Below are 11,775 nucleotides of genomic sequence, written 5' to 3'. Positions count from 1 at the left end.
AGTATCGCGCTAATGCTGTGTGTCGCCACTATGAAGTTTTCACAGCAATAAAATGTCATTTTGTCTTAAAACCTGAATATCTTTTTGGTTTTAGACAATGAGTCATGTCTAAGAAATTAGGGCATAACCCCTGCGGCCATATTTAGGAACCTTTTTTTCTGTAATCTTTCGTATAGGCATCCAGTCTTGCACGTTTTCACCCGCACGTCCTTCTGCGCACGCACATGAATTTTGTGCATTGCTCCTTCAGCCATCCATTGAACTTCACTGCAGGGCACTAGCGTAACTCACTGAGTAGCGTTTTCAGAAAAAGTGTATTTCGGAAGATCAGCCGAATTTCAACAACTTTCCATTGGCTACGTCGAAAGGATACCTTTTTCCGATAACATAAGCTTTTACGGCGCTTAATCGTAAATTGCCTGCTGAGTTATAACAGTGATTTAACCTTGACCAAAGCGCTAATATAACGCAGCAGAGAAGTTATGACTAAGTGCCTTAAATGCCTATATTTTCAGAAGAGTGCATCCTCCTGACGTTGGTAACCGAAAGTTGTAGAAATTCGGCCAATAATTTGAAGGATAATTTTTATGAAGTTCTGTTCAGTGAGTTACGCTAGTGCATTGCGTTGAAGTTTGGTGGTTGGCCGAAGAATCAATGTCCTAAATTCATGTACATGCGCAGAAGGACGCACGTGCGAAGCCTTGAAAGACTATGCCTATACGAAAGGTTACATACAAAAAGGCTACGCGTACCTATACTAAAGGTTACTATATAGTAACTTTTAGTATAGGTACATGTAGCCTTTTATTTTATAGGTTACACGTTGGTGAGAGTGTACCCTTCATTAAAGGTTACTTAAATAAAGGTTACTATGTAACTTTTTTTTTATAGGTGCACAAATTTGTGAGAATATACCCCTTTAGTAAACGTTACCGTGCTAAGAGTGTACGGCGACGCGTGCTTTCATCTCCTGCTGCCTTCTTTTTGGCTTTCTCTTGTAGTGCCTTTTGTTTGTCCTTCAATGAGGGACATCCTTTATCCGTTGCCAAATGTTCGCCGTTAAAGTTAGGGCACCGATATGCCTGACTTTCACAGGAACCTACATGATGGTTCCCACCGCATTTCGCATGGACCAGATCTCTGGTGCAAAAGCCCTGAACATGACCAATCTTACGAGATTTATGGCATTGTAAGGGCCGTGGTACGAAAGGCCAAGCAGAATAGCGCACAATTCCAGCCTTTATATGACTAGGCAGCTTTCTATAGGCAAACAGTATCTTCATACACTTTGACAAGCCCATCCTATACGAACGCTAATTATTTTGCATGGTGGTGTGCAAATGATCATGCTCTTAAAAATGTTGTCTTTGAGAACCAAATCGACATCAGATACGACACCAGCTGCTATATGCGCACCTTGTGGCATGTAGGCGCGCGTGTGGACACCACAGATTTGAGGCAAGCCAAGTAGACTTTGCACCATCTTATCATCTGTTGTGTCAATGGCAATGACATTTTTCCAGGGGTTCACGCGAATTTCTTGGATTAGTCCAGAGGCAAGCTTGAAAAACAAATCATTATGTTCTTTCGGGAGATAGCATTCTGGCTTACCATCGCATCGACGGGCATGAAAACTACTGTCGTATTCACGAAGCTGTTGTATATGATAGTTGGTTCACTTGAGGTCGATGGCGTAGACGTCCGTCTTGGATGGTGGTGCTTGCAGATATGAAAGCATCCGAATCGTCCGACCTTAAGTAATAAAGCTCAGAATCAGCAGCGTCTGATCCTACTGAAGAATTGAGCCGCTTCCAAGCCCCGGGCGGTGTGTGCTGGCCACCAGACGAGTCCATCTCTTCCATGGCAAGCTCTGCGCGGAGGATCTCTCAGCAGAATAGGAGTGTTCGGGGTTCAGCACAAACGTCGTTGCCTATTACTGATGCATGAAAAGCACATACATAGAGAAAGACTTCAGCACCAGAACACACGATGCTACCGAGCACGAAGTGCAAAAAAAAACGGGTTTAAAACAAAAATAATCACAATGTGTGTCACGGCTGTCACCCGTTCGCCGTCGGCGCGAAGTCGATCGACGGGGTATACAAGCCGGTTGGTCATTCCCTACTAGAGCGACCATAGTGAAAGAGTCAGAGTCGAGAGTAAAAAGAAAGAAACAAGATATTTACCGATTGACCACGATACACAGATTGATAACATAGAATAATAATAAAAAACACGAGATAACTAACAGCCCTGAAGTTAATATAGCTCAATGATGACGACAAAGAAATATGACGAGCAAATAACAGTGGATATAAAAATGAAACAGGGTGCGGATCAAATATACAAGAATACACTTAACAGTAGTTCACTAAAACAATGTTCAAAAGAAAACAAAGTCCACAAGAAAACAAATAGTGTCATACGCGTTGCTGGGCAGCAGCAGCAAGTCCATAAACCGTGAAGTCGGCGCGCAAAGCTTTCTCGAAGAATGCCGGCGAGCCGATCTTGTTGGAGTGGATGCGATTGCTGGGCTGGGTTTCCCAGGAATCTAGATCTGACGACTTCCCTCAAGCAGGTTGAGCTAACTTAAGGCGAACTACCGTGAGCTTCGTTGCAGACGTTGGTTTGTCGTCTCGTACGTCAACGAGTTACTCGGAGTTCCGACGTGGCCCGCTAGGCGGCCCAGGCGATACTGGACGGCACTAGCCCCCAGACTGCTTCTCAGCAGATTACAGGTTCAGCTTCTAGACTGATTAGCAGGCTCTAAAACCTGCGTTTATATAGCCTCTCCTGTCCCTATTTCCTTAGGTCGGGGAACGGCAGGTATAAGTAACAGTTCACCTAATTATCTCATGACTCCTCCCAAAGGTCTTCGCCACGCCCATTTTAATCAGGGGCGAGGGAACGGATGATGAGGAACTGAACACAGCACGTGGCGGCTCCACCGCCGGTTGAACGCACACTAGACTACCTTGCTTGCACAGGAAAGCTGATCGAAAGCAACAATCAAGTAGGAGGAGGCTTCTTCCTGCTCCCTGACCTGAGAACCATTGCTTCATGAGCTTACAGAGAGAGAGAGAGATAAATGAGATGCGAAAGGCAGGGAGGTACATCGGCTCGCCGGCATTCTTCGAGAAAGCTTTGCGCGCCGACTTCACGGTTTATGGACTTGCTGCTGCTGCCCAGCAACGCGTATGACACTATTTGTTTTCTTGTGGACTTTGTTTTCTTTTGAACATTGTTTTAGTGAACTACTGTTAAGTGTATTCTTGTATATTTGATCCGCACCCTGTTTCATTTTTATATCCACTGTTATTTGCTCGTCATATTTCTTTGTCGTCATCATTGAGCTATATTAACTTCAGGGCTGTTAGTTATCTCGTGTTTTTTATTATTATATTCTACGTTATCAATCTGTGTATCGTGGTCAATCGATAAATATCTTGTTTCTTTCTTTTTACTCTCGACTCTGACTCTTTCACTATGGTCGCTCTAGTAGGGAATGGCCAACCGGCTTGTATACCCCGTCGATCGACTTCGCGCCGACGGCGAACGGGTGACAGCCGTGACACACATTGTGATTATACAGAATGCAGTAAAAACTAACCAGGTGCCTGCTGCAATGAGTAAAAACAAATGCTCTCTATGCAATAGGAACTTACCCGTTTTCACAGTTGCGAAGCTACTGCTTTCCAGTATAGCATGGACATCGCTATGGCTAATATTTACGCCAACAAACCTTCATAACATTTTTAGGTGCGTGATCTGACTTATAAAAGTTGGGAACTGGGAGCCAGTTGCATATCTTGTATATTTCAGATTTTTTTTACTCTCAGTAATTATACTCAAAATAGCAAATTATTACTTTCATTCTTGTTCTTTGAGGTGATTATTTGAAGTTCCACATAACAATGCTCAGAACCTGTCTGAGCGATTATTACTGCTTTATATCCATTCAAAACACCAGTAATCAGGCTGTAATTTTATGCATCGCGGCATACATTGCGATTACAACGTCTTCAACGAAAATTTTAAAACATAAAAGTACTGGAAATGAACCCATTTCTAGCGGTAAATAAAAAGTTAAGGTACTAAACGTTGAGGAAATGGACTCGGAAGTACATAGCCCTCAGCTGCAAACATGATGCGCTTATTGAAATGGTCGCAAGGATTATGACTCAAGTACTAAAGGCCGTCCTCCTGGCACGACATTCTCTAAACTGCAGCTGAATCTGACTGCGTCAGTAGCTACAGTGTTTTTTTCAAAGCTGATAAATGGTGTGATATTCGGCTGTGACGCCACAGTGGATTTGGGCAGCAGAAATACGATCCGCATCAAGATCATGAGGGCGTGGTGCTCATGATTGCCATTGGAAGAGAAAGATCCCAGACGATTTTTTTTTACTGTACTCAATTTTTTCAGGTTCTGCCACACAAGTGCTATGCCACGGGACATCTCGCATGCCGGGCACAGCGGTACGTATTTGCGACCTAAACGATTACTGCTGCTCTTTACTATTCCTATATGGCTTAAAACTGCGGCAATATTATATATATTTTCTGTCGGCGACAAAACTTATCGTTATTGGCGATGTTCATATAAAACACGGAATTTTTGTCGCGACTCGACAAAGAGTGCTTACAACATTTTCAGTGCATTAAAGCCACTAAGACTTTAACGCTTGTTTTGAGCGTGTGAAGTCACATGCTAAGAGTGCAAAGTTGTAAACGAGAAATAGCATGTGCAACGCGAAAAGAAAAAAAAAATGCAGTGCACCCCCGCTCACGATCAACCATTAAAATTATAGTTGGTTTTGGTTTCACAACATTGTTCCTTCTTTTTTTTACTTCTGCCAGGAATGCGCATGAGCATGCCGGGCTAGGCATATCTATCTTTGATAAAAAGAAATAGGAAGCTATCTTAGTTCATTTCCATCGGCGACTGCTACGAATGGCGCAGGTCATGTTAAATTTCCGTGACGCACGACGTGAGCAAGAGAAATGCTAGCCCGATGCATAACATTTACTGCTACGCCATGGATACACTGCAAGTTTTATTTCTAAGCCGAAAGCTACATTCCATGACACTTCATCATGAGCGGGGGCAGGGATGCTGGACCAGTATTCCCTGACGTGTCCCCTCCAGGAAAACTGTAAGTGCCGAGCAAGTGGTGTGGAAGCGTAAGCAGCATCATCAGGTGGTTACGTCGGGGGCGTGGTCCGGAATGAAGATCGAAGTACGAGGTGCAAAAAAGCTTATGCGTCCTGCAAAATGTCCGTCTTGAAGGGAATTCTTGTTAAAAATCCTGGGCGCGTATGTTGGTTTAGTATTCTTGCGTTTGTTAATTGACGAACTACGGAAGAACACTCGCTGAACCTTGAAGCTGGCCAAGAAATCATCACGCTGACGTCTGTTATGGCTGAAGGGTTCCCTGCTACTGAACATGACCCGACCGATGCTGTTGTACACGAAAATGAGGAGAACACTGGCGAAGATGCCGACAAGCTTCTGACCCTGTCGGACGACATCGCGAAGAGTATCTTAGAGTCTGAAGAGTGGCCCTCTTACGTAGAAAGACTGCGGCAGGCCGGCGACGACGATGAGCACACCGAGGGGCTGTTGCTGGCTGAAAGGTTCGGCCGACAGTACCCGCTCTGGAACGCCAATCAGAGTATTCTAGAACACGTCGATCCACCACTTCCAACAGGTTGCCTTGTCGTCGAGGCTGACTTGCCTTCTCCGCGCCTGACAGAGGACGATCCACTGCCGGCACCATTGAACAACAGCTTCCGGGCTGACGACGCGAGCTCCCCTAATTCCTTACTGCTACAACACGGCTCGCGTAACAGCGTTTCAGACTGCCGTGAAGCGACGTCGTTCACCCCTGACCACTACAGTAAGTCGTCCTCGAGGTCTGTGTTCCTGACGTCTCCGTTCAAGCCCCCCAAGAAACTCGATATCATCGAAGAAAACAAGGCCAGTCGAGAACGAAAGCAATCGTCGTCATCTAAGCCACTCGGAACCCCTGGAGCCTCCGCGCTGCGGTTCCTGTTTGGACGATCCGGAAGCCGGAATGCTGAATCAAGTTCATGCTCCAGGTGCCCGTTAACGTCAAAGAACTCAAAAGAGTGGTCGCCTGATATTGAGCAGTTGCGCGCTTCTCTGATTAGTTCGGGATCTTCTGGCGAGGGTGATTTGTTCAAGTCTTCCTTTCGCATAAGCAAGAGCGGCAGCTCCATCTTAGCCTTGGAACGACTCTTTCTCGAAGTCGTAGAAGCATCGAGCCAACACCAATTGTGCTTGGCGCAGTTTCAAGGAGACGTTCGCTGCGGGCTACCAACGACCATAGTCGGAGAGGATTGCAATGCGCTCCGCCGCGCAGTAATAGCCTCTAGTGCCACGAGCAAGGGACTTCCCCTGCAGCGCCTCGGAAGAGGAGCATTCGGCAGGGTTTTCGGAGTTCAGATAAAAGGTAGGTCACAAACGAAAAGAAGAAATATTAAGTTACGCTTGCCCGTGCTATGGCAAAAGTACTGCGTGTAGAACGTTATTTCTGTACATATCTGACATATGCTTCAATGCGAATGTGTAAGTTTCGACGTTAAAATGCAGCTGTTGAACGGTGTCTTTCTCATGGCCAAGCGGGATCTGACAGTTAAAGAACTTCACATCATTAAAACAGTATACGCGGATAAAAATTTGTCTAGGAACCAATTGGTTCTATAGAAGTCACGTTGTGTCGTCTAAGAAGAGCGTACGCTGAGTGCGTGCTATTATACGTCTGGTTAACCTTAAAGAACCTTCAACAGACATACCACAACGCCCCTGTAGGGTCGACAATTTTTTGTTGACACGTCCAGAGCTTGCATAGCAGCACGAGACATATTTAAGAAGGTTTCCTCGTAAGCTTAACAGCTTCTTATACGTCTCTAATCTTCCGGATAAAACATTCTTGTGTACCAGATCCCTTTTACAGCAAGCATCAGTTATGTGATATAAACAGACCGATCGTGTTCGTTAGTTCAGCACGAATTGTTTTAGGCAGGGCACGCAAGAAAGATTCCTGAGCAAGTCAATCGAAACATCGATCTTGTGGTTTCGAGCACGACATTCTAACAGCTACACCGAGGTTACATTGCGCAAAGGAACAAATAATACTTGTATTGGGCGCTCATGATCTCCGTTTGTTATCGCCGGGCCGATTTAGTGCACCACACCACTGCTTTGACTTGGACGCGATTACGGTATCATTGGCGTACGTGCTCTTCGGCCATTTATTCTTTGTTCAGGTTTCTCCGCTTTGTTCTTATATCCGCCACAGCAGGGAAGTTATAGGCTTAAAAAAATATAGACGTGTACATTCACACAGTAGGCTTGCTCAGCTGGCACCCGATTTCCACTGAGGGGTGGTTTTAAAGCGAAGTTTTTTTTTCAAACAATCTCGGACTTTCCTGACGGTGCAGGCTGGGTGATGGTGCTGTCTTGCCGAATAACTCGTATTTTTAAAGAGATTAAATTACGTGCCCGGATGGTGGGATCGGACCTCGGTCCCCCCAGCACCACAGACCGATGCTCTAGCCATTAGGTCACAATCGCACGTAAACTTCAATCGTGCCAACGCTAACTATAGCTCTTCGAGATGATTGTCGCATGTGTCACATTGCGTAATACGGGTGCGCGAGAGAGCACGAGCGAGCGCGTCAGTTTCCTTTACGCCAACAACGCAGGAATGAAATCGGCATATTTATAGAATTTGATTACCCGCTTCACGAAAGCTTCGCTTTACATGGATTCCAAGATGTGCGTTGCATCTGCATAATTTTTTTACAAAAAAGAGTTTGCGCACAGGTTCGCCTTGCACTAGCATTCAAAAGGCGTCAAAGTTTGCGTACTTTTCAGAGCTGGTGCTAAGTACACGACTTCTGCTAAACGAATATCACTTTATTACTGGTCGACTAAAATTATTCTGTTAAGAAATGTGCCCTAAGGCAATTACGCACGAGGTTCTTTGTGAGACTGTTCATTCTATGACGTAACACAGTGATTATCGTTCAAGTAATGTAAGCCTCTTCAACTAATCCAGCTGGTGATTGAATTGCGCTATCTGACAAGTATAACATTCTCAATAGATCTGTTGCTACTACAAAAGGATAACATAGTATAGTCCTATGCCATGCCGTTAAGCAAAAGCCAGTTTTCAGCAAAGGGTGCAGTTGAGCCTCGTGAGGAAGCGATAAAATTAGTTGATAAATGGTTGATGATAACCTCAATTTTGTAACAAGACCCCTGAGGGACACTGGCGTCGACCACCCGAATTGAGTCATTACAAGGGCACAACAGCGCACCTTTGTCGGTGATTTCCAGTGACGTATGTCTGGCGTTTGAGTGCTCTGAGCTATGTGTTGTGAGCTGTTTTCCTTCTATGTTTTATTTGTATCAGTGTTGTTTACTTTGAGTGACCGAAAATTCGCTCGACAAATATACATTATAGCTTAAGAGGAAGCTTTAGCTCGGGGCTGCAACTTACATGAGAAAGAACTCGTTTTTTTTTCTTTTGGCAACCACTGCATCGAGTTTGATGAGCCTTGTTGCATTTAGAAGCAAATAGGTAAGATCTAGTGACTGTAGTACGCGGGACTTTTTATTTAGGCAGTCATTTTTAGTACAAATTGCTAAAGATCGCCAAAGTTCAATGAAACGAAATTATCAAGTTTACAACTTTCTAACTCAGCTATAAAAATTACGTCAGAGTTTTGTAAGCTGCACGTAATAATACAACTAAACCGGACAAAATTAATGTTTCATGCAGCTCTGAAAATGCTGTTAATTATGTGATTAGGACTTTTTCAAAACCCTAGTAAACATTGTGACAAATTTACGTCAGCCTTACATCAGCTTAATACATAAAAAATTCTGCTTTTGACGCCCTGACACGTAATTGACGGAATTGTGGTATCTGTTTTTGGTGCCGAGTTACGGATTTGTAGACTTCGTGCTTCTATCTTTTTTTAACGAAAATAATTCCGGCAATCTTTTTAAAAACGTCCCTGCCGAAAAGCAAAATTAGCATTGCTACATTTACAAGAATCCAACTTTCTGTCTCAAATGCAACAAATTGTATTCAAATCGGTAAAGGGATTGTCTCATCAATGCATTTATGCGTTTTACATGTATTTGAATGAGTGGAATTGGGGTTGGTCCCAAGAATTAAAGCTTTTAAAATATCGCGCTATGTCTAGGTTCTTTCCTCATTCTGCCGGCAGATGAAAGAATCCAACTCGTCTACGATGACAGATTGCAAAAGCCAAGTCAGCAGAGTACAACGGAGTAGAAACTTAGCTGTTGAGGAACTTTTTATTTTTCTCCGAAATATTTCCCAAACTCACGCACTTGATTAATCGACCAAGCCCCATATGCTTAATGTCTTTGCATTCTGCTATAATCTCGGCGTTCTCCCGCAGGGCGCCTGGTGGCGGTGAAGGACGTGCGCAACGTTGACGAACCCAGCGAGCGGAACGCGTCGCAGCTGGTGCATCGCCACGTGGTGCGCACACTTTGTGTGGCGCCGCTGGAGCCTCGCCGCTTCCTGGTGGTGATGGAATACGGCGGCCCGCACACACTTCAGCACCTGTTGGACGAGCGTGGCCCGCTGGGCACCCTTGACGTCTGCCGGTGAGGAGAGAACGTCTGATTACGACTTCAGGTCAACTTCCGCAAAGCGTCGTTGGTAGCACCTGGTCAGTTTTTGAGGCTACTCGCAGTTTATATGATCAAGCGCGGTTTGTTTTCACAACAGGTCCCTGCAGTTGTACCCATAATAATCCCTCTTAGTACGCGCTCCCAATGCGAAGAGAATAGTCAAAATATAAGACAACGCTGCAGTGGCGATAATATTGTTTTTCCAGCGATGGTCGAAGTGGTGGTTGCGAAAATCACCAAATGTGTGTATAAACTGATGAAGTAGTTACCGAAATTTCGCTAATTAATATGACAATATCCATTATATGTACACTTCAACCGAATTTTCTCTGTCACCGGGATAAAATACAAGTGCGATAAGATCCTATCGCGACCCGCGCATAGTATGGTGTGGGTGTGAGAGAAAGCGTGCGAGAATAAGTCGAGAAGAATGGTGACTTGAAGATCACGTGATCAAACGCACGCTAGGGGAAGGGCGCGCGCGTCTGGTCTTCTAGCCGGCTGTGGCAGCGCGTGGCTGTCCAAGCGGATGAGTGCATGCGCGGCCCGCGCGCCGTATCTTAGAGGTAATATGGCGGGTCAAAGGATCAGCCGAGATGGCTGGTGACTTCATGCGCGTTGTCTTCCCGCGTGCCTAGTGTTGCAGGTTGCGTAATTGTAAGTTTTGGAGACGCGGAGAAGCGAGAAGCAGCACAGAGCTTTTGCTCTCCGCTGCCAGCGCTCTTCATAATGCCAACGTTGTGACAGCGAGTGTTCGCAGTGATCAAGTGAGATCTGTTCATGTTTGGCTGTGCGCGCGTGACACCATGCCTGTTCATTTTATTAGTTAGCGGATGCTTACTGCAGCTGATACGGCGGATATTAGTACGAACCTTAGTTCGTGTAGTTGTTAAATACTTGGTTATTACTAATGCCTCGCTTTTCAGGCCAAACTGCGTCTTTTCAAAAGAAATTTCTCTATGACACATGTGTCAATGGTGCATTTGAAATCGGTCAGTTATCAAGACATGTATACATTGCAATCCAGAGGTCAGCGCCAGTAATTCAAGTTTCCCTCCCCAAACTTGCGAAATAAATGCGTTTGTGTTCCGATTATTTTTTTTCAAAGCCTCCCTCGTGCAATGCTCCCCGTAGGTAAGCGGAAAACCGATGTCCCTTATGTCGGTGTTTGAGGACAAACATTGCGAAACTGCTGCTAGTCTCAACATTTCCTAGGAAGTGGATGTTTCTGGACCACTGACCGGCTTCGATTGCGTGATAACAACAATACCCTAACGCAATTCTTTGAGAAATGTGTGAGAAAACAACCTCTTTTACTGACGTTTGCTGTGTCGTTAGTGATGCGTTTTCAAATAAATAGTTATGTGCACTGCTGTGCCTTAAAGACTTCGGTGTGTTCCCATTAGAGGAAGGAACTAGTGTAAGATATCGTTCAGACTGAAACACGAATGGCAGCGTTTGTTTTTTCCGAGGGCATTACTTGCTTTGCGTATGGCAAGCAAGGAGTGACATGCAGGGTGTTTTATTTTAGCTGCACCAAATCTTTAAAAATTGCCTGTGGCAGATAGCACAATGATAATCCTTGATCTAACCTACTCGATCAGGCGGCCATTACTCCCACGAGAAATCAAAACGCCTAATTGAATAATTAACATAATCACGCCAATTACCTTTTTAATTATTTACGGCACATCTTTCAATCTACGAATTATAGCCGGCTGTATCCACTTGGAACAAGTTCTCAGGACTGAACCAGTTTCGAGATATTAATTTTCAAAATGTCCGACGAAATGCATGGGCGTTCCAGTTAACTCTGTGCTTCAATGCATAAAACAGCGTTTTCATCAAAAAGTTAACTGGATCGCCCATGCATTCCGTCGGAAACTTTGAAAATTAATATCTCGAAACTGGTTCAGTCCTGAGGATTCGTTCCAACTGGATACGCCTTGCGAACTCAGCGGCTATAATTCGTAGATTGAAAGATATGCCGTAAAATATTTAATTAAAAGTTAATTAGTGTAATTATTTTAATTACTCAATTAGGCCTTTTGATTGGTCGTGGAAGTAATGGC

General features: G+C 44.6%; 1 protein-coding gene across 1 annotated transcript in view; it reads left to right on the top strand.

The window, feature by feature from the left end:
- Nucleotides 1-4,979: 4,979 nt before the first annotated feature.
- Nucleotides 4,980-11,775, top strand: part of LOC119452848 (uncharacterized) — a 32,222-nt gene continuing 25,426 nt past the window's right edge. Inside the window, exons 1-2 of the mRNA XM_037714804.2 lie at nt 4,980-6,476; nt 9,466-9,676. Of these exons, the coding sequence (XP_037570732.2) occupies nt 5,420-6,476; nt 9,466-9,676 (1,268 nt within the window). The 5' untranslated portion in view covers nt 4,980-5,419. The remainder of the gene's footprint in view (nt 6,477-9,465; nt 9,677-11,775) is intronic.

This window comes from Dermacentor silvarum, chromosome 1 (assembly GCF_013339745.2).
Source record: "Dermacentor silvarum isolate Dsil-2018 chromosome 1, BIME_Dsil_1.4, whole genome shotgun sequence".
Classification (NCBI taxonomy): Eukaryota; Metazoa; Arthropoda; class Arachnida; order Ixodida; family Ixodidae; genus Dermacentor; species Dermacentor silvarum.
Note: the sequence above shows the minus strand (reverse complement) of the source record. Positions and strands in the feature narration are given on the sequence as shown.